The sequence below is a fragment of the Mus caroli genome, unplaced genomic scaffold (genome assembly GCF_978045245.1).
Source record: "Mus caroli unplaced genomic scaffold, Mus_caroli_1 scaffold_7, whole genome shotgun sequence".
Classification (NCBI taxonomy): Eukaryota; Metazoa; Chordata; class Mammalia; order Rodentia; family Muridae; genus Mus; species Mus caroli.
The window spans coordinates 42,450,984-42,475,650 of record NW_028227262.1 but is presented as its reverse complement, the minus strand read 5'-3'; the positions used below and the strand labels follow the sequence as shown (position 1 = coordinate 42,475,650).

The 24,667-nt window shown below is 37.1% G+C and overlaps 1 protein-coding gene across 12 annotated transcripts in view; it reads left to right on the top strand.

Annotated features, from left to right (window-relative positions):
* LOC110295865 (contactin-4) overlaps positions 1-24,667 on the top strand; it is a 1,019,336-nt gene that overhangs the window by 473,939 nt on the left and 520,730 nt on the right. For all 12 annotated transcript variants that reach the window (XM_029478665.2, XM_029478667.2, XM_085840201.1 and 9 more), the window contains one exon: positions 12,281-12,428. In XM_029478665.2, the coding sequence (XP_029334525.1) occupies positions 12,374-12,428 (55 nt within the window). In that variant the 5' untranslated portion in view covers positions 12,281-12,373. The remainder of the gene's footprint in view (positions 1-12,280; positions 12,429-24,667) is intronic.

The window sequence follows — 24,667 nt, the reverse complement described above, 5'->3', positions numbered from 1 at the left end:
TTGACAAATAGAAGCCATAATATACCTCAAGTTACTGTGATTGTTAGGTAATCTGTATAACCCTTTGGGTAGCAACTGCTACATGACATTTACTCAAGAAAGGAAAACACAGTTGGTGATTTTTATTTCTCCCTCTAATTCCTATACAAAAATTCAGATTTGGGTGTTAAAAAAAAAGATAAGGAACTGGAGGCAGCACCTTATTTAAATAATTCTTTTTTATTATTTCTAAAAAGCCCCTCAAAAGCCATTTTGAACTAAGTAATTCTATTAAAAGTTGTTCATATGATAAGGAAGTGTGGCAACATCTTTATATAGTCATTGATTAAGAGTCAATAAAACAGGAGTTTGTTTTATGAAAAATTAATTTGCTGAAGAAAGTGTTCAAGAAAATAAGCTGGAATATGAATTAGATATAAACTCAATGAGAACAGAAACTGGTCAAATTCATTAAAATCTCCAGTGCCCAAAGAGATATATAGGTCTGACATTTTCTCATATGCATACAATGTATTTATATCATATCCACCTGCCTCCCACATTATACTCTCTTGAGTTTTTTCAACACACAGTAATCACTTTTCTCATCCAAACTATTTAGCCCTTCCATGTTCCCATTGCTGTTTGCCTTTTGTGACCCGATGTGTTTCAATAGTCTGTGTATGGGAACATGAGTGAGAGTTTCTTTATAGACACATCTCATGACTGGCTACAGTCTTAAAGACGAGGTCTCCCCCTTCATCAGCTATTAACTGTAAATATCCTCAGGAATGAATGGGGCCCATATGCTCGTTTCAATTCCATGGCAAGATGTTGACAGACCCAATCTTGTGCAGACTTTCTATCCAAGTTGTTAGATGGCTGCTTCAAAATAACATTGGTTCTATAAATAGTTCCACAGAATCCAAGCATATGATTTTGTTTTATTTTTGCTCATTTTGAATCATGGTTTTTGTATATTTGTTTAGGTGTCTTAAGCAAGGAGTTGGGGGAGGTAATAGTATATCCTAAAATTCTACTCACTTCCTTATGAGATGCTCCAAGTATGCCATAAGTAAAACCAACTTCTTAAGGTTGTATTGCTGTCTTCTAATCCCAACAGTCATTAGTTAGCTGGAGTTCTTCCTCTAAAATTGAGACTCCACATAATTTCCATTCCATGTTAACACATCCATTGACATTGACATTTTTCCAGTCTTGTCTAGGTAGCCATTTTAGGAAAGACTATTTCTCAGCTCTACCTCTTTTTCTGGCTCTTAACAGGCATTGATCTCCCTCTTCTATGATGATCCCTGAGCCATAGGTTTAGTAGCTGTCATGTAGACTGGACTGAACCCTGCAATGTGTCCAGTTGTGATTTTCTTTGATAAAATGAGAGGCTTCTTTGATGATGGGTGGTACCTACACTTACCTGTGTGTGTGAGGGTAAGATTTAGAATGTAGGAAAGAATTATGTTCATCTAGCAAAATGACAATAGTTTTTTTTTTCATGATGGCGATACAACCGGGTATGCAATATCTCATTAGTTTCGCTTTAATCTTCTAAAAAATTGTGGTAATATCTCTATTTTAAAGATGAAAAAGTAGAGCTATAAAACCGCTTGAAATCATAAGAATCAAGAGTCAATATTGCGTTTATCACCAAAGACCATATATTTTCTTAATTAGAATCTATGCCCTAATGTTTTAGCTCTACTCTATTTAAAATAGTGTTTGATGATTTGTTTCATGGCAAAATAAAATGATCTCCATGGGTCAGATTCTTTCTTGTTCCTTGTTGGAGCTTGCTGCTAGAATTCAATAAATAATTTGTAAGATTTTATTTAGCCCCTTTATTGGTATAGACTATTGTACAAATCTGTGGGGATTTTTTGTTTTGTTAGAAATCTTCTGGTTTTGATGAAGTAGATACAGACTCTCTGCTAAGCTCCCAGATATCTGATTTGGCTGTCTGAGCAATTGGCAAGCTGTGCATAATGATAAATATACTAGTAAGGCTTACTTTCCCACTAAGTACATGCAAGTAGAAGCCCTGAAAGTTGCATGGCTCTTGCCTCTTTAAATCTGACACCTAATGTATTAGGTATTAGAGTGTTTTGTGCTTACCTTTAGCTCTTCTTTAGTTTAGGTGATTAAAAAATGCCTGTTGCTGTCTGTATTGCAACATGCTTCATTAACAATGATTTATTTGAGAGTTTAGCAGAATTGGCACTGTGCAGCACACCAGAGGGCAGGAAGAAAACAAACGTGAGATGGTTGCTAAGAAATGTAATTTCCTCTGTTTGTGCTAAAAACTCAAGGATCTCCAGAGCCTGCTTTCCTAGACCCACAGAAAAGTATGGCGCTTCTGGCCCTTGCCATTGGTCCCCAGTCACGGACTCTCTCTTGTAATGCTCAGTCAGGAGGGAGTCCAAAGATTTCTCCCTATGTTATTAGGTACTCCTCTCTGCATCTGTTTCTTCCCAAAGCCAGATGATTCTAGGCCCTGCCCATATTCCTGCAACAAGTTTTTTTTTTTTTCCTACTCAAAACCAAGCTCAGCTTTTTCTAGAAGAATCCAACTATAAAGACTTTTTTCTATCGTATTCTTTTCAACAACTCTGCATCTTTACTGTCATTTTACCAAAGAAGAAAGTGAGCTTAGTAGAGGTTAAATGACTTGTTCAAGGTCAACAGCTAAACTGTAAAGCTGGGATTTCAACCTGCCCCTTATGATGCTAGAGCAGACATGCTCAACCACCAAATGGGAGCTAAGGTATTTTTATTTTACTTGCAACATGTATTGATTTTGTCGTGTCTATTTGAAGTGCTCTGTTGAGAAGATTCTGGGGCTGCCCTCAGGCTAGGCAGGATGGGTACCAATCAATTAACACTTTTCTCTGAGGGAGAGGAAGAATGGAGAGGTGCCAGGCATTTTTCTTTCCTGGGCTATTATTTATTCTTATTATTTTTATTGTAATGAGCATGCAACAATATAGGGCTGACACACTAATGAAAGAATGAAGTATCAGAGCCATAAGAATGCAAGAAAAAAAGGCTCAGTTTTTATATTCAACAATTGGCTCTACATCCCTATTTGGGGAAATTTAAGAGTTGTTAAATACCCAAGAAGTAAAACTTTAGGATTCACTTCTGGGTGGGAATTAAGTATTCTGTATGTCTGTTGCCTATATCACTATGTGAAATACACCTCAATGATCTTAGGAAAAAAATATGTAAGTACAATTATTGTCTTACTCATAAGACTAGCAAGGAAGCCGGGCATGGTGGCGCACGCCTTTAATCCCAGCACTCGGGAGGCAGAGGCAGGCGGATTTCTGAGTTCGAGGCCAGCCTGGTCTACAAAGTGAGTTCCAGGACAGCCAGGGCTACACAGAGAAACCCTGTCTCGAAAAACCAAAAAAAAAAAAAAAAAAAAAAAGACTAGCAAGGCATAGTTTAGATAGCCTGCAAAATGAAAAGTGTATGCTGCCTACTTTAAGTGTTATTTTAAAGATTATGTCACTTAAAACTAATACACAGGTAACTACTGCTCCATGAGGAATTCTATAAGTGATGTCTATTATTTATCATTTCCACAGTAATTTTGTATTATATCACCTTATCACATCACTACCATGATTGAAGGGCTTAATCACATTTTCTTTCTTGTTGAGTAGACTAGACATATTTTGTATTTTTAACTAAACAATGGTAGAGACTTTGAGCTCTATCTGTTATAATTATTTTTAAACATAATGATTAAAATGTTCGTTACTTTGGCTGGGGAGATTGTTCAGCAGTTAAAAGGTACTTGTACTCTGTTAAGAACTTGGTTTCAATTCCCAGCACCTACAACCACTGTAACTTCAGTTATAGGACCTCCTTCTTGCTTCTGTGGGCACCAAGTATGGACATTGTGCACATGCATGCACACAGACAACACACTTGTACATAGAAACTGAAAAACATTCTTTAAAAATGTCCCGTATCTCTTTGTCCTGAACTGATGGTGCACATTAAAGCGGATGTGCTGAAAGGTATATTTGAGCTTATTGAATAGATTCACTATGATAGAGAGATCAGGATAAGTTTTTATATATAGTTTAAAATGGAACCAGATGAAGAAATTGCTAGTGGTAATAGAAAGGGGGCAAGAAGACAGGAGGGGAAAGAAATATAATCATTGAAACTTGGAGGAAAATTTATTAACCAAATTACATGATATGACTAAATTCAGAAAACAAATTTTTTGTCAGTGAAAATGATTACTAACAGATGAAAATATTTATTTATACAAAATTAGTAAACAGAATAAAAAATTAATAAATAGCACATAAGGAAAACTTAATTTTCACTATTGAGAAACCAGTGAAAGATCCTAGAATGGGGAGCTATCCCCTGGGAGAATAAAAATAAGAAAGCCATGTTTACATACTCCTTTAATATATATACAAGTTAAAGAAAAGTCTAGGAATCAGTGCAGTAAGCAATCATTTAGTGCAATGTGTGGATAGTGACTCTGTGTTTGTAGCTAGAGATTCAATTACCTATAGAAACATTGTGCACAGAACTTACAAGCAAGGTGTCTCAAACTAATTTTTTAGATGGGGAATTGAGAATATAGAAAATTCAGTGGTAACAAAGGCCTGGGGACTACTTTTTATTTAACCAAATATGAACAAACAGCTCTTTTCTGAGAGAACAAAGCATTTCAATGGTATAGGAAGCATAACAATCTGGCCTAACCATCTCTAAAGGCATAAGGAAATTGTGCAATGAGACAGTAGTACCACTGAGCCTGGACCCCAGTTATTCTGAATTTTAGACAAGTGACATATTTAATACCATATAATGATTATTAGAGATACTTTAATTTTTACAGATTGATGTTGAATAGCCATGAATAAAGGTCCAAGGTCAAGTCAATTATCATGAGGAGAAATGGCACAGAGAAATTGATAGTACTCTTAGATGAAAGAGATCCTTTAAGAATAGAAATGATAGCAGGAGAGGTCCCTTACAAGCATAGATTTCTCTTCCAGGAGAGCTGAATTCAGTTCCCAGCACCCATAATAGATTCCTTGCAACAACCTGTGACTCCAGATTCAGAAATTCTGATATCCTCAATTGAAATTCAAGATAATAGTGCATAGCTGCCTTCTACCATAGAACATGTCAACTTAAAATAATCATTTTATGGAATCTAAGGAAGTAGAAAACACTTTTTAGATGAAAAATCCTTCAACTAGATGGTGAGTAGGGTTCACCATTTCTTGAGATCCTCTCTAATATGATCTTGGGTAGGCATCATCAAAAGCAGGCTCTAGGTGAGTGAGTAGAGTGTACATGAGGAATTCCATCTAACTCATGTTTACCCCTTGCTTACTGGTTGTGACTTCTCAAGTATATTACACTATTCCTCACATTCTTTCCCAAGCAATACAATCAATTAAAATACAGGTTTTTTGTTTCTTTTTTTTTCCTTCAGAATTACTAGCAGTCTACTTATTACAATCTCTAGGAAATTGGCAGGTGATGGATGCCACATAGGAATGGAAGTATTGTAGTTCAAAAACAAAGATGATAAAAAAGAGAAAGCTAAATAATCTACTTTAAGATATGTGAGGTTTTAGAATCCAAGGTCAACTTTTTTTTTTTAATTAGCAGCTAACTTCTATGGTCACTTATCTTGGCTATCTAGTTGAATTTAAAATATCTTATGAGTAGAGGCCTTGACCTTTACAATTTGTACATTATTATTTGTAAAACTGGCTTTACTAAAAAAAAAAAAAATCTATTGAATAGTAACTCCCGACTACATCCCATTTCCCCATCCATATAGTTGGCACATTGCTTTTCATGGATTCCCCCTCATCTTCATATTTCAATCTATGTTCACTCTTTCTACCATTCTAATTAACCTGACCCATCAATAACCAGGAATAGAGCTAGAAAATGATCAACTATAAAAATGCAACTTCAATTGATTATCTTTTGCACTGCTGATTTAAGAATGGCAGTGTTTTCAATAAGTAATAATAAGCAAGAAAAGGAAAGTCCCTGCTGTGGGAAAGGACTTTTAAATTAACACTAAAGAAATGTGGTCTGACAAAGACTCGGTCCTGAGATCGACACTATACTTTGTATGAGAACACTATACACATTTTATAATTTTGCTGCATGGCATCCTGTTTGGCCTTGGCTAAAGGACAACATGAAAAGCAGAGTTGGAGGTGACAGTCACTATCAGAACATGATGTCAGACCAAAAGACACTTACTTTCCGAAAAGAATTCATTGCTTATAGCAAAAGTCAACTACTTTAAGTATGAAGACATGGATTTAAATAGAGTCTGTATTGATTTCTGAATGTTTGACCTTGGAAAAGTTCCATAGACTCTCATATTCTAAATTGCAAAGCTGTAATTCTGTAAAGAATAGTGCAGCCTGACCCCAGGGTACTTGTGAGGTTTAAATGGGAAGTGAGTGTAAAAACCCATAGTTCATAGACAAAAGATGTTAGGTATATCTATTTTTCCATTTACATGCTAGCTACTTAGGGGCTGGCTTTCCTGACAAGCCACTATTATTCTATGTGCCTATTAAATATCAAAGAATAAATCAAAGGTCCCTTTCCTTCATAAATTTAAAAACTCAGTTTGATAAGTAAGAAGGGGGTGGAAAAAGCTAAATTAGAATCTGAACTAGCACAAGAATAATCATTTACAAAACTTTCTGGTTTACCTTTAGAATAGTCTCTGGTAGCTGATAGACGTTCATGTGTGATCTCCAACCTACAGAATATCTGACACAATTAGAAATCACATAGCTTTCCCCAAACCACATGCTTCATAGCAAAACTTAAAAGAATTCAATGTGCTTCATTCCAAATCCCTCACCTTCCTGCTTTATCTCCATGGTTAGAGGCCTTAAAAATACATCGTGGGTTAAAAAAGCATACCCAATAATTGGACATGTAATTATCTTGTTGGCCAGAGGAGAAAAAGACAAGAAATAGATTAGTATTTGGTGCTCTGATGAGAGGCTTGGAAAGCAGATTTCTGTACAGGGAAGTCATCTTGCTAGGATCCTGTCCTGCTTAAATGTCACTCTAGCTCAGCTCTCACCTTTCCAAATCAAGTCTGAGACTCTATGCATTCAGAAGTTGTTGTCCCTATGACATGCCACCATACCCAGTAGTTTGGATTGCTTATGTGGATCAAGATTCAGGTTCTTAATCTTGGAAGGAAATTTTTTTACTGACTAAGCTATCTTTCCAGCCCAAGTTTAAAACCTTTACTATACCATGAAGACTGATGGAAGATTTGATCTTCAGCACCCATTTTTCCTTTCTGACTCCAATAAAAGCTTGTTTACAGCTGTCTTTATCCAGGATAGCTTAATAGTATTCCATCCAGATCCAACTCAAGGATGGTACCCATGCTAAGAAGCTCATATCTATGCTCCTTAATCTTTACAATAAGCACTAGGTTTTACAGTTATAGGTACAGTTTATTTTATAAATGAACCACCCAGCTGGAGAATGTTATGTCAAAGATGAGAGCACAAGGCAGTGTGCCAGAGTACATTTTTCACTATTTTGTGTCTTTACAAACCTGATGTTGTCTGAGATCATGGTTTCATGACTGTTGATTTTCCTGGTAGTTAAGATTAGAAAGTTTTTCTCCATTATTTGACCTCATATAGCCCCTCAGAAATAATTTCTTCAAGACCTTGCCTTATCCATTCCTAGATCCTTTTTCCCTCTATCTATCTCCACAACTTTCCTTAACAGACTCATTCGAAGCTTTGTGCTGAGTTATCATTACGGGTTTACTTGCCTTTCACAAATCATCTGTGAACTCACTGAAGACAACGTCTTGCTTTCAATGTTTCTGTACTCTCCACCTAAAAATGTCCCCACCACATGGGCTGAATCAATGCCATTTGAATGACTATATAATTTTAATTTAGTTAAGTGTCAGAAGTAGATGAATATATGACTAGGTTTAGCATTTCAATGATGGGCTGAGTCCCTCTTCTGTGGCTTCATCAGTGATCTATCGTGAGGCCCAGTGTATGATTACTAGCAAAGCCATTGCTGAAGGGACTGGAGGAATTCTGTATTGTATCAGAATATACAGAAAAAGAAACCAGGAAAAGCAGAATTCTCAGTTTTCCTTCTCCTTCCTCAGAGAAAAATAACCAAGTTCTGTTGCACTGTGTAGCATCCTCTCCAGGATTTATGCGTGTCAGTCCTGGAGAAGATCTCAGAGTTAGTGCATAGTATACTACCTCTGCTGCAGCTACCTTCCAATAAAGCAGAGAGAGCTCAAAGCTGCACTGGAGATCTATTGCCACCATAACTCTCAGCGTATCCTGCACCTTCCTTTCTGGCACTGGCAAGAAAACCGAAATTATGAAACTTTCTATCCAGCAACTCAGTGCCACATGAGAGTCATGAATCTCCAGCACTCTTCAGAAAACCTCCTGCTTCTGATAATCCTGCCCACTAGAAAAATGACCACAAAGGATGCTATTATTTCTGATTATTAAGGATGAACTGTACACACCTGAATGTAAATAAATGTCCATACAGCTCTTGAATTTCTCCTTCTTTAGAGTCTTCAGCTCTTCACAGACTACGCCTTATAAATAGTGTTACATCATAAACTAAATCTTTACCATGTAACTGGATACCTTTCCTAAGCTGGTTTTAATTGCTCCTAGAAACTGCTTAATATTATAGATCAACCTCTAGATCTGAGATGACATTACCCTAGCAAATTAATTATTAATACTCTGATCACTCACTTTAGACATTAATAGTTTTCATTGATCAGCACATCCTGTTTATCCAAATGCTCTAATCACCATTCATGTTGTAAGAGTATCTGAACAGGTCCAATTTGAGATGCAACCCACTTTCAGCCACATCAGCAGATTACAGGTCAAGGGTTCCTCTTGTCTTCACAACATATTAAGTCTGGCTCTATCACAGTTGGATCTACTTAAGACCACAAAAGAGAGACTTCTCTAAAGATGATAGCTCATTTTCTCTTGTCTTCCTGCCAGATATAAAGGCTTTTCAGTGGCAGGTAGGGTAAATTAACCCTAAGAGCACCTTGTCACAGAGGCCTGTATTTGTTCACAGTGTGTTGGTCATATATGAGAACAGGATGAGAAGTCTCCAGTTATATTCAATTAAATAATACTTGGTATTCCCACAATGTGCATATGTATTATATTTATAGTATATGTACATATTGATGTGTGTGTATTTGTGGCTGAGGCTGAATTATCAGTATATGTGGTAACTTTGTTGGTGTACAGTTTTCAGAGATTTCACAGTCTTAACCAGGACATTTGTCCCCCAAAATAACCTTCATAGAAAGGCTAAGAAATACCTAGGACCACACAACTAGTTACTTCCAGAGTTTCCAGTTTCATCATTCTCTGGAATTCTTTGCTTTGACTTATGTGGTAACCAGGTGTGTTGTAAGAGTCCTTGTTCTGCCTTCATTGACTTGCAGAGGGCTCTCCAAGCCAGAAAGTTTGTATCCTTCCATAATAAAAGTGTATATTATACCTGATAAAGTTGTGGCTAGCTGTCTCAATTGGAACATGAGCTCCTAGGAGCTTTAGACAGTCTCTTGTTCATTTGGGCAGGTCCATTGTATCTGGAAAACAGATGGTACTCCATATGAGTGTCATGTGTGGCTGCCTGCCAGCCTTATGGAAGCCATGAGGATGAGAGAAAGCAATGAAGCCATGTAACAGAGTGCAATTTGTCTAAAAATCTTTGATCATCAAATTTACTGCAAAATAGCATCACCTAAGTAAAATTCTTAGTGACGGTTTGTATTGCTGATAATACTCTGATCTTGAGGAGGGAGAAAATCAGAAGAGGAACTCAAACAGAACAGGACCTGGAGACAGGACCTGTTTTAGAAACCATGAAGAGAGCTGTTTACTGGCTTATTCTTGATTCCTTGCTCAGCTGGCTTTCTTGTCTACCCAAAGACCACCTGCCCAGGGGTAGGACTACCCACAATAGGTTAAGCCCTCCCACATCAATCACCAATGAAGAGAATGCACCACAAGGTTGCCACAGGCTACTCTGGTGGGGACATCCTTATTATTTTTTTTATGTTTTTCAAAACAGGGTTTATTTGTGTGGCCCTGGCTGTCCTAGAACTAACTCTGTAGACCAGGCTGGCCTGAAACTCAGAAATCCACCTGCCTCTGCCTCCCAAATGCTGGGATAAAAAGCATGCGCCACCACTGCTCAGAGGTCATTTTGATTCTTGAGACTGTCTCTTCCCAAATGACTCTAGCTCATGTCAAATTGACATAAAACTAATCAGTACAGTGGATAGCTAATACATATTAATGAAAGTATGATATATTTTCTTTATTTACATTTCAAATTTTATCCCCTTTCCTCATTTCCTCTCTGTAAACCCCCCATTCCATCCCCATTCCCCCTTCTCACTAATTTGCCCATTCCTGCTTCTCTATCCCGGCATTTCCCTATACTGGGGCATCAAGCCTTCACAAGACCAAGGGCCTCTCCTCTCATTGATGTCCAGGAAGGTCATCCTTTGCTACATATCCTGCGGGAGCCTTGAGTCCCTACATGTGTACTCTTTGGTTGGTGGTTTAGTCCCTGGGAGCTCTGGGAGTACTGGTTAGTTCATATTGTTGTTCCTCCTATGGGGCTGCAAACCCCTTCAGCTCCTTGAGTCTTTTCTCTAGTTCCTCCATTGGGGACCCAGTGCTCTCAGTCCAATGGATGGCTGTGAAAATCCACGTCTATATTTGTCAGGCACTGGCAGAGCCTCTCATGAGACAGCTATATCAATTATTTTCTACGATGCAAAAACATACAGTCTTTCCTTTAGTGGAGCAGATTTCAAACACAGGTAACTTTTGAAGATTTCTACACTCAGCCTCTGGAGACTCTGACTCAGCAGTTTTTGCTGAGGGCCTAGGAGGCTGTAGTTCATAAGTTCATTCCAAGACCGAAAAGTTCCTTACTATGAATTTGTAAATTCTTTATTTTTAATCATATTTTTAGAATTCCATGCACATATGTATAATATGTATGCTGATGAGTCTCATCCTCCATCCCACCCTCTCTTATCCAGTCTCTAACACTATCATCCAAACCAGTCCCGAACGACATTTGATTTTATTCTCGACCCACTTAGTTAATTAGAACCAAATTTGTGAGCATTGGTTGAATTATCTAGTGGGCTCACCAGTTGAGACAAACTAGAAGGTAGTGACTCTCCTATTTCTTAACAGATAAGTACCAATAATTCAGCTCTTTATCCATCCATGCTTGAGTGTTGATGAGCTATTCTTGAGTACCGCAGTGCAGGTATAAGCAGCTGCTGTGAATTCCTGATTATGCTGCTGTGTCTTGCATAGAAGATGGCATTTTATAGATCATCATCCTATCTTCTTGCCCTTACATGCTTCCAATTCCCTCTTTTGCAGTGTACCCTGAGCCTTAGAAGGGATGCTATACATGCTTTCACATCAAATGTCCAGTCTTTCTGTACATACATGATCACATCTTAAAATATTTGAAGGTGATTGCCAATCATTAAAACTTGATCACTTTTCAAAATACAATACTGTTGAGTGTTTCTTTGAAAAGTTTACAAATCTGGGGCTGGGTCCCACATGTCCTTGCTCTGTTTGCCCTGAGCATGGGTAGAATCTGCTCCCTTCTCCCAGGAGCTGCCAGGGCTCTCCAGAACGCCTGTGGTTTCCTACATTTGGTTATGTAGCTTTTAAAAGTTTCACAGAATAAAGAGGCTATCTTTACTGCAGAGTTCGAGTTTCAGATTTCTGGTCAAATAGGGAAACTATTATGCTTGTCTGTTTAAAGAAGTTGTTTATCAGCAGTTATCCTAGGTTCTTGTTATATTACCAGGTATGTATAGGGGCGTAGTAGCCCCAGTTTTGCCTAAGCATTATTTAGGAGAACTGAATATGAAGCAGACTGGGCATATGACTCTACATTTGTAATCCTGGCACTGAAGAGACTAAGTCAGTAGAATCTGAAGTTTGGATCCAGTGTGGGCTATAGAGAGAGAGCCGATCTCAAAATAGAATAGAAGTAGGAGGCTTATTTTTCTTTATATTCATAATTCAGTGTTCTTTCTTTTTCTTCAGTAATATATTCCACAAGTGGATTTTATTCTTACTCAATTAAAGGCAGATATGCAAAGACCATAAGGAGACATGGAGCCAAATCTCATTGTAATATCTCTTCTTGTCCACAGATTAAAGGTTGCACAAAGCTTAAAAGGAACAGAAGCAGCAGTTCTATTCACTTGTTATTGGACTTGAAACTCCTTTGACCTCGGAAACTGAAGATGAGGTTGCCATGGGAACTGCTAGTGCTGCAATCATTCATGTTGTGCCTTGCAGGTAGAGTGTCATTTCAAAACTTTTTGATTTAAAGGTGCCACTGTGTTTCACACTAATTCAAAAGTGGGCCTTTGCTTTAGACGGCAATGGTAAAATCATAAGTGCACAGGTTACAGTGACTAGCATTTGCTGACAGTGGTGAACATAGCTTCTTGCTAGTCTATCCTCAGCTCTTTCCACAGTGATCTGTCCAAACATCCGCAGTGATGTTTGAATTGACGATAGATCTCTTTACAGCTTTTTAAGCCATAATTTAGTTTGAACATTGTTATTTTTGCTCATCCCAGGGCTCAATTGCACAGAGGTATTAGGAAGTAAATCCGATAATATAGTCTAAAGCATTACCTGTTTGTTGTTAGTGGATGGGGTTTTATCTGAATAGTTCTTTGAATCCACTCCATCTTATTATTATCTGCTTTTTGCATTTCAATGCCCCTATAGTCTAGTAGGAACCTGAAAACAAAATATAGAAGATGTGGTTATGGCTAACCACTAGAAAAGAGGCTTTAAAAGTTCAAACATGCTGTTTATTGCTTTTTTGGATTTCTGGGAGATTTGAGCCTAGCACCTGACATGTGTGATTCAGGAGTGATGAATTGTAAATCCACCTGGGCTGGAAATTGTTTCATGTGTTGAGTTACTATGTGTCTTTTAGAGTCTTTTTAATTGACTCTGGTTAACTTGATTTGTTGCTCATAGCCTTAAGTCCTATAATGATACTTGAATATATTTGCATTTTTAACAACTTGAAACAAAGAGGGGTTTTGGATCACCCTGCTTTTGACTGATGCATCAATTTAGATATTACTAGGTTATAGTAAGCAAGCTCAGTACTGGAACCTGAGGTTATAATCCTAAGCAGAAAATACACAGCTACCATGGAGGCTCCATTGATTCACAAGTAGACTGTGCCATTGGAACTAAGACAGCGCCAGTATGTATGGGTTCCTCACTGGCATGACAGGCACTGTACTAAGTACTTGTGTTTAACCTTATTTGATTCTTACACTAACCCGAGGAAGCAAGCAGTTATTATGTTTTTTTTCCTTAATTCCAGTAGTAGACAATATTGCAGATCTATCAAGAATTGAAAAAAAAATTAATAAAGTCACTGATCCTCTACTTGGGACATCGCTGTCTCAAACTCAAGCAAAGTATAGTTTCGAGCATCATGGGTTACATTCTGTTAGTAGTATTGTTAATTTGTCCAGTTTATGATTGAAATTAACCCTTAAAATTGTGTTTGCATTCTTAATTTTTAAACATTAGACTGTCAATCATTGATAAGTTCTTTATTAGTTTACTAGTGTACTTTTTTATAATTTGTTGTATTTTATTTATAATTATTTGAATACATTTTCTTTAAATTGCACTTTTATCATTCTAGACACCCCAAGCATGCACACCATTCACCCGAGCAGCTATTTGTATAGACTCGGTACATTGACTGTTTCCATGAGCCTTCTGTGAACTGTTTTACATGTATTAATATTCTCTTACCATATGCTTCTTTCAGAGTAGGTAAAGTCAAGCTTTAATTAATGTTTTTGTTTGCTTGTTATTTGTCTTGATTTCATTAATTTCCTTAGCACTTGACACCCTCAGTGCTGAACAGATTTCCTTAACTGCTCTTTTCCATCTTTCTGTGTATCATCCATATTTTTTCTATAATTCTTTAGCTTTAAATTTCAGAATGAGTTTGGCAAGAAGAATATGCATGCTTATGTTTACTGTAATTATCAACTCTTTTCCTGATCATTTTCCATTCCAAATATATAACCAGGCTAACCATGCCTAAAAGGAAATCTTTAAGGTTTAATAATTATTCAGGGGCATTGAGTGGTGATTTTTGGGTCAGTGGGCTTTTCTTTCTTTTTTTGTTTCCAGAAAATGCTAGGCTCCGTCTCTAGACATAATTCAAAAAATACTTGTAGCAATTATCTAAAAGTTGAATAATAAAGTGATTGAATTTATTCCTGAATCCCTAAAGACATTTTAATGTGGAATGACAATATTCTACATTTTTAAAGAGCAAGGAAACCTACAAATATGAAAAGTGAACAGAGGCTCGTAGTTAATGTGTGTACCTGAATCTACAGATTCAATGTTTGACATTTCATGCATATGATCGTTGAGTTTAAGTATCAGAGTATGAGTCAAATTAAGATACTTTTAAAGATACACGATTTATACAAAGAAACACAAGTTGAACTGTATGTAGTTCTTACCTTGCTACTTCCTAAGTATTTCCCCTTAATATTGGTTTTCTTGTCATACAAAATAATATCACTTACAATTGGACTTCAGGGCCTCCTTTTGTCAATAATATACCTTTAATTTATGCCTTTAATCACCTAGGATTTGATCTCTATCATTTTTATATCTATTCTACAATGCTATGTATGATACAAGATGTTTTCATGACAACTATAAATAAGACAAAATAGCCCTGTTCCTTGTTTCTCACATCTTCTACTTTCCTAATTGCTTACATTTTCTTCAGATCACCTATCAATATCTCCAGAATACTATTTCTGAGGTATAGAATTAAAGAGGTTCTTATTAGCTATATTGCTGAAAGATTTTGTCCTTTTAGTTCACTGTTATATGCCTAACAACTAGAGGTCCAGCATATAGGGCTGGTATTGATTTAATGAATTTCCTATATTGGTCAGTCACATAAAATGGACAGGAAAGGAGAGGAGAGAAAGAAATAAAGATTACCAATTCTATACTCTAGTGTAGTTATGGAATCCCGTAAGATAGTCATATCACCTTTATTATAGCTCAGTAAATGAGTAGCCAATGGAACCAACACAAACACATATTTTCAAGTTAAAAATGAGTGTGTAAAATAGTAAAATTGCTTACTATTGCTTGGTTCCCTGGAACTCTGTATCACATGTTGTTGGTCCAACAGCCCCTTGGACCGTTCTTACTTCAACTACAGCTCTGGTGGCATTTTTCTATATTTCTCTGCCTCTAGCCATTCTCGTACATCATAAGCATGAGGAACCATGGAACAGTAACCCTCTCCATGGGGGCAGTCCTCAGTTAATGAAGCATGACAGTCCATAAATAAATGACTCACTCTTCTGTTACTTAGAGTCGGTTCTTAGGAAGTCTTTCTCACAGTGCCTTAGGGATTCCCAACAGGAAGAGCCCCAGATGCCCACAGTAGCAACTTCTGCCTTTTCTGCTCTGTACTCTTCTATTTCTCTCTGACTCTGTTTTTGAGGGACTGCAAACCAATAACACATATACAACAATCAATAGAAGACAAATACTTAATGTTCATAGCAATAATAAGGAAGGACACCAGGAAGGAAGCACAGCTTTGGCTAATGATGGAAGAGCTGACTGCATATGTTTATTCGTATGTACCTTAACATGCTTGGTACTTATAGCAGTTCATGCACATGCTGCATCATAGAGTTAAACCTATGAAAATCTAGGTCTTGCAACTGGATAGATGCATTCTTTTCAGTATTTATTAATTCTATTGTTTAACAGATGTTGGACAAGTCATTTTGCCTCTCTTGGATGCAGTTTAACCCTCTGTGTAATGCAGATGATCTCTAACAAACCTCTTTCAATTCTATCTGTACTCACAGTTGGAGATGCAAATATGTATATTGATAGGGCTAGAACTAAGTCTACAATTTAATTCAAATAATATGAAATTTCTTACAAGTCATATGCTTTACAATGTGTTCCCAATTCTGTTCACATTGGCAGAGTTTGAAAGAAAGAATAAAATGCCTGGGCCATATGTTTATGTGCAGCAAGAGGCATGAAGACTTTAAAAGAAAACCCTCTGTGAATATGTGTAAAAATGTAAGCTCCATACAGTCTCAGATTGTCTTGGTTTCAGGGGAGCTAAATTTATTCTCCTGTTTGTCATTTACCAACTTCAGCAGTTATCTCATTTTTAGAAAAGGACTCTTCGGCAACTATGAACATTTTATTGATTTGTTCACACAAATGCCTGAGTGCACATATGCGCACGCGCATGTGCACACACACACACACACACACATACACACACATACACACACACAATCACACTTATACATAGGAACATACACACAAGACAAACACACCCATAACACACACACACACACCACACACATACTCACACACACACAAACTTACCATACATGCACTGCATACCATACATGTTCACACACAACCCATACATGTACACACACAGTCATATACACACAAACTCATGCACACATGCATACACACTAATATATATATACACATATACCATACACACCACTCACATACCAGACATACTAACACACACTTATACACACATAAACACACCACATACTCACATATATACCACTTCCCACTGCATACACACTCAATATACACATACCACTTCCCACCACACATACCGCCCCTTCCACCCCCCACACACCATACCTATGCTATTATTATAGCTGCCTCTGAGTATGAGTGATGGAGAAAGGTCTTGGATAATACATAGAAGAAATAGAAATTCTGAGATTAGCCTGAGAGTGGTAAGTGTTCATAAAACTGGAAAAAGGAAGAGTCCTCAGTAGAAGAGGGAATTACAGGGATGCAGCTCAACAAGAAATAGTATAAATTCTAAACAGAGGTCAACATCTGAGGTAAGAACACATGAGGAAAAGGCCCAAGTTTGTTTCTGGAAGTTTATTTTAGGATCAGAAAGCCTTGGTGCCTAAAATGAAAAGTGGGATGTCTGTGGCTACAGGCCTTGAATATAAAATAACTCTATTGAGGTTACCCATATTTGTACATAGAATTTGATGGTCACACATTTTGCCACTTTATCAGAATGTTACAGCACAGAACAACAACAACAACAAAAAAAACAAAAACAAAAACAAAAAAAAACTAAAACCAAAACCAAAACCAAAACAAAACAAAAAACATCTTCACACTTCATTCTTTCTTCATTATGTCTTTATAGGCTCAAAAGGAAGAGATAATACCTAGGAATTTGCAAGGCTTGATCTCTCAGTACAACAGGTGTAATATTTCAATTTCAAACACTTTTCTGTTCTCCTCCAGATAAGACAGAAAAATAAGCAATACCCAAATCAAATAATCCAAGTTCTATACAGATGCTGTGATGCTTGATAGTCATTAAAAATGGCCTCCATAGTCCCATACGTTTGAACCATGGAGTCCCAGCAGAGGGCATTGTTTTGGACTGCTTAGAAAGTGTGGCCTTGCTGGAGGAAGTATGTCCCTGGAGGTGGGCTTTGAGAGTTAAAATCCACATCCAGCCCAGTCTCTCCTGTTTTGTTTTTGTAGTTCAAGACATGAGTTTTCAGGTTCTTGCTTTAGCCTCCATTCCTGCTATTTGCTGTCCTGACTCTTCAGTCTGATGATGATATACTACTGGTTCTCTAGAACTATAAGCCCAAATAAATTTGTTTTATTATAGGTTGTCTTGGTCATGGTGTTTTGTCATAGCAATAGCTAAATAGCAAAAAAGCTAAACCTACAGTAGTTTGTGGTCTCATAGTAGTAATGTATTTAATTAAGACAAAAAGAGAGCAGACTGGGTGCTAATTTAGTAACTTCAAATAGAGTCCTACAGTGATGTCTTTTTTGATTGTTTTCCTATGAAAGCATGTTTATAAAGTTTATATAATCTGAAGTTTAAGATTCCTGTTTTCTCTTGCTCTCTCATAATTATGACCACAAAATAAAGCACAAGTAGTACAAAGATTAAGCCCAGAAGAAAGCTAATTATATTCAAAGAAAACAATGACTCCAATGGTAAAGAATTCAGGACAGGAAAAAAGAAAATATCTGCTCTCACCCAAAAAAAGAAGAGCCGAAAGATTTTTTTTCAGTGATGAGTTTTATATTTAAATAATTTCACAATGGAAAAATATTAATCAGTAGTAAAGCTGAGGTAAATAGATTAAACCAGCAATAATTGTTTATGCCCATAGGCATGGATGCATAGTGGCAGTAATATAAAAAATTATTAGAACAATCAATTTAAAACCTTTCCTAAAGCAAAGACCTTAATGACTTCATTTGGTATGCTCAGCCATGCTATGCATCTTAACTATAAATAAGGGAAGAATTTACAAAGAGTGTCAATGTCCTATCATATGTAGGGGAGAGTGATAGAATGCTGATGAGTGAGATGAATTAAAGATAGAAAATAAGAGACAAGTGAGCACATTAACACTGGATGCTGTTAATATCAGTTGACCAATCTCCTTATTGATATGTTAACCAATGATGCTGCTTCATTCAAGATGCAGGCCCATCATTTCAATTTCTGATTCTGAATATTGAGTTTCATGCAGAGAAAACCCCCTAGAAACTTGGTTGAGTTCACACTTAAGAGCACTGAGTTGGCCATTACTAAGGATCTGATGCTTCTTGGCCATGTTATCAAGGAATGCCATCCTCTACGTCAGATGAAGATGATGATGGCAATGATGACTCATATCATTATTTTCTCATTTATAAAATGAGCAAAGCAAGCAAACAAACAAAAAAATGGTTTCCTCTGATGTTTCTGAGGACTGGACTCACGGTTATGTACTTTGTCTCTGGTATAGTCCAAGTTTATTAAAGTGCTAGGGTGAGTTTATGATTCATTGCTTCATTCAGCATATGTTCAATGACCTTCCATTGCTAAACTGTAAGAAAGTAGAATGGTTCTAAATTAAACACTTCTTATCATCTCAAAACTAATGATGTTGATGGTGTGTGGTGTTGGTGATGGTGATAATGATGATGATGATGTGCTAGTACTGGTGGTGATTATATGGAGAGATTACTGACTCTAGCTATTAGTTTCTTGGAGAACACTTTTCTTGTTCTTTAGAAGTTATAGTTTTTGTATACCAGGATTTATAGCACATCTGCGTTTCAAAATATGGAATGTCACCTTCTTTAAACAATGGCAACATGGTAAATGTTTGTGAATACTAAATACTTAAGGTGTGTAATTATGTGTATGCCCATGTGTTTTGTGTGTAATGTGTGTGTCTGTGTGCATGTGTGTCTCTGTTTATATATGTGTAAGTGTGGAAGCATGGAGTACTCAGAACAGCAATTGCCTTCATATAGAGTACAGAAATCTGCTGCTTCTATGGTCACCCTCGTTATAAGTGTGAGAAACAACACTATCAGAACGAGCAGAACATCAGTGGTCCTCACATATTTTCATGTAGGCAAAGAAACATTTAGATTCACCCTCTTACCACCCAGGCATGCAGGGCAAGTATTATAGGGTTAGTACGACAAGTGATAATTTCTACAATTGATTCTCAGAAATTAATTAGGTTTCAAGAGGACAGGAATTCCATCAAAAGAGTTAAAAGTCTGAAATGAAAGATATTCTTACGCAGAAGTGTACCCTGGTTATCAATATTGCTTACTCTTTCAGAAAACCCTTCTTCATTGTCTCTGACATATTGGTAGGAATAATATAGCCCTGTGATATCAATTTTATGATGGAATATAGAAAATATTATTTTTTAATTTTTATTAGATATTTTCTATATTTACATTTCAAATGTTATCCCCTTTCCTAGTTTCCCCTCGAAAAATCCCCTATGCCCCCCCAATCTACCCACTCCTGCTTCCTGGCCCTGGCATTCCCCTATACTGGGGCATAGGACTTTCACAGGACCAAGGGCCTCTCCTCCCATTGATGATCTAATAGGCCATCCTCTGCTAAATATAATTTTAAATGGAAATTGAAAATGTGCTGTAGAGTATTTAGATGTATCCCTTGAGCATGCAAGTAGAGTACAATTGCACAGCATTTTAGCAAATGATAATATGTATTATTAGGTATGAATTCTGTACTTTGGGAGATAAAATAAGTTTTCATAGTTTACAAAACCCCTAGTGGATTGCCAGATTGTTTCGTATTTTCTCAGAGTAATCAAGCATACTTTCCCTTAAGGACAATGACATTATTTTGTTTTGAAAATAATTGACTCTGAGGGAGAGGGCTCACCTCCTCAGATCCAAATTAAAACTTATTTCAAATATTTTCACTTCAAAAGCAGTTTGAAAACAGTCATAAAAGAAACCATCACTGAAGTTCTTTGTTTTTTTTTTTTAAGTTCAGCTTTCACACCATGCTTGAGACTCCTTATGTCTTGAAATGTGTCCTGTACAAACTGATTCACCAATATGCATATCAGCACCTCAGAACTGGCCTAAGGAATTGCCACCAACAGTGGGGTCTGAAACATCAGAAAATTAGTTCCCTTGTTCTTAATGTTGGAGGTCAGAACCCAAAGGCCTCTATGTTATAATTTCGTGGCTAATAAAAGCAAATGTCTTCTATCCCAGGTAAGGCACCACCAACACTCCCCAGAAATGACTCCACCCAGGTCTAGCTCATTGAGACAATAGGGTAGAAAGATCACTTATAGGGACATGGGTGACTTAAGTACTTAAAGGTAACTGTTTCTGGGAAAAGTTGGCTGTTCACCAAAGTTTCATTATTAGAGCGTCCTGCATGAAGGCAGTAGCCCAGAGGCTCCCCAATCCTGGCAATTACTCCATTTATAAGCATGTACATGGGGAATTTCGAATGTTGTAGCTCTCTGTTTCCTGATCTTCTAGGTTTCCTTAGCTTCTTGAGTCTTATGATCCTGCTCTTATGAGGATGGAATGTTTACACTTACAGGCAATTGCTAAAAGCCACATGGCCACATCCATTTTGAGGATGGCAGATTTTGTTCTTCTGTTCCAGGTGTCTGACTGTGGCAGCAATCTTAACTACTTTGCTGCTTACAGATATAATGTATCTGGCTCTACTTGTACATTTCTCTATGCTCTGTCCATTGTCTTCTTAGGCTGTTGAGTGCAGAACACTTCATTAGTGGTTTTTATATGATCATGTATTGGAATTGATCTTTTGGTTTATGTAAAATAAAGCTTTGCCTCTTTCATTTCTCCTTTTACTTTAATGTGGGAACTTAGGAAACTTACAAGTAAAGACTTGCTTTGTCTTGAATTTCCAATGAACAACATGGGCTTTGATGATAAAGACTTTATATACCTAGAGAGATGGCTCAGTGGTTAAGAACACCTACTGCTTGCTCTTCCAGAGGCTGCAAGTTTGGTTCCCAGCATGCATGTCAGATGCCTCATAATTGTCTGTAACTCCAACTCCAGGGAATATGACATCCATCCCTGGCTTTTGTGGGGACTTATACATACATGGCTTACACTCTCACAAGTACATCATAAGCACATGAATACAAAATAATGAATCTTTTGAAAATAAGGAAATCATATATGTAAATATACTAAGGTATTGACTAAAATATATCTATGCATGCGTATATAGAGATTGTTTATTGCTCTTATTATTTTATTATTAATTACATTATTCATTTTCTTATATCCTGATTGCAGCTTCTTCTTCTCCCTCCTCCCCTTCCTGTCCCTTTCTCTCACCTCCCCTTTCCCCCAAACCCTCTCACTCTTTTTCCTCATAAGAGTGGAGACTTCCCTTGGATAGCAACCAACCAGTTGCAGTAATTCTAGGAGCATTATCTCCTATTAAGGCTAGACAAGGCAGAAAGGTATCCAATTAGAAGAAAGGTATCCACAGGCAGACAGCAGCCCTTTTTCCTTCTGTTAGGAGTCCCACATGAGGACCCAGCAGCATAACAGCTACATATGTGCAGAGTACCTAGGCACATCCCATGTATGCTCTCTGGTTGCAGATCAGTCTCTATGAGCCCTTAAATTGCCAGGTTAATGATTCTGTTGCTTTTCTTGTGATGTCCTTGAGCCCTCTGGCTCCTCCAGTCCTTCCTCTCTCTCTCTTCCACAGGTTTCCCCAAGCTCTGCCTAATGTTTAGCTGTGGATCTCTGCATCTGTTTCTGTCAGTGCTGGCTGAAGCCTACCTGATAAATTTTGTTAGGCTCTTGTCTGAAAGGGTGAGCTCTCTCTCATGGCATGAGTCTCTCAAGCTAGGCCAGTCATCTTTTGCCCATCCCCTCAATTCCTGTTGCTTCTTTTAACTCTGCACATCTTGTAGACAGGACAAAAAAGGGGGCTTAAGATTTTGTGGCTGAGTTGGAGTCCCAGTACATCCACTGAAAGTCTTGGAGATGGCCATCTCAAGCTCCATAATCCCCATTGATAGGAATCTTAGCTAGAGCTATGGAGAGAGAGAGAGAGAGAGAGAGAGAGAGAGAGAGAGAGAGAGAGAGAGAGAGAGAGAGAAAGAGAGAGAGAGAGAGAGAGGTGTTTTAATCATAGTTCCATGAGAACCTTCGTAAAGTAAAGATTACCTGATTTGTATGCAGTAAAAAGAATGAAATCATAAATATTGGGACTTTTTTTAGCAGCATGTAGATAGCATTGAGGAAAAAAATTAACCAGTACTCATTGTTTAAAGAAATAAGTTTCATAAAGTGGGATAAACTCGGATGTTGATCATTTGGTAAAGAAAAAAAAAGTAGTAAGATATAGTAACCCAAACAATAAAATATTATTTATCAATAAAATGTAAGGAAAATAGTGTGATTATATGTGACAGCATGAATGAACCTTAAAAAAATTACTTTAAGTGGTCCGAGCCATAACCAAGGCTTATTTATTATAATATATCATTTATTTGAACCCCAGACATGTCAATCAAAAGAGAAAATAAGATTGTGTTTATCAAGAACAGGACTGGGACAGGATTAAAGGACAGATACTCTCTATGTAGTATATTCTTATGATGAAAAGAATAATTAAAGATTAGATTGTAGTTAGAGTTTTATAATACCATGACTTAAATACGCCTCTCAAAAGACTGAGTTGAATATTGTTTGTATTATCAATAAATTTGTCATTGAAATTAATCTGAACTCATGATCTTTTTCTGATTCTCTTTCTCTATAAAATTGCCTTCTGTTCTGTATGGTGTTTCAGGTAGTGGAAATCTCACAAAGCCCTACCCCGAGATGAAGAGTCATTTAATGACTGCTGAGAGATGGAAAATCAATGTTACCTAGGGATGAGTCCTCTGTTTAGTTATCCATTATCAGGTGGTCAGGGCTAAAAAACTATACACATGAGCAGCACTAAGTGGACTGTATTTATATCTTCATATCTGTACATATGTGTAACAACAATGATAAAAGAAAATTATATAGATAACCCATAAAATTACAGGGAACTCTTAATCTCTCACATTTTTTACTCTCATCTTTAGCTCTCCTTCTCTCCCTCCCTTCCCCTTCTCTCCACATGGCCATGGCTGGCCCCTCCCTTTCTTTTACGTTGTCTCTTTCTCTCTGCTTTTCTACAATAAAGCTCTAAAACCATTTTTAAAAAGTACATGGAAGGGTTGGTGATGTTGGACAGAAACAGTAGAAGAGGGGAGGAAACTATCATAGTATGGAATTAACGATAATGAAATTCTATTCTACACAAGTAAGAAATGCCATAATTAAATCCATTATTTTATGAAATTAATAAATGCTAATAAAAGTCCATTTAAAGAGTGGATAACAACTCTCTTGAAATGTATTTTGGGTCAATAACACTCAATACAAACTTTAATTTTGCCTACTGAAGGGCTATAATAGTGCAGTGTGTCAGGAAAAGATGCCATGCTTCCCAAGTAAAATTAATCGAAAAGAGATGAGGTTTCTGCTTGCCTTCCATTTATAAAATCACCTGACCATGCCCTCTTTCTCCCTGGAGATGCCTCTCTTCTCTTATTCCCAGGGAAGAATTCCATATGGCACCCTAGAGAGTTCACTATTCGAGAGACGTTTACTTTCCTCCTTGACTCTTGTTTTGAGAAGTCAGATTTCAGTGTAGAATGAAGATGAATGAGACATTTATTTTCTTTCTTTTTATCAACAAAATTAATGTTCTGTGGATGGAGAGGTTGCTAAGTAGTGAAGAGCACTTGTTCCTCTTGCTAAGGACATAGTTCAATTTTCAGAACTCAGGGGGGGGAAGCTCACAACCATTTTTGACTCTCATGTCAGGGCACTGATGCCCTTTTTTGACCTCTGCAGGCACCAGGCACATAAATGATTCACATACATTCATGCAGGCCAAACACTCATATACATACAATATGGTATCTACATGTTATAAACAAATAATGTTCTGAGGGGGAAAAAAAGATGTTTATCTTGTCAGTCTCTGCTCTCAGACACTCACAAGGCCAATTATATGATGAAGAGAATCATAGAGTCACAGATCTATCCCAGCTCTCTTACTT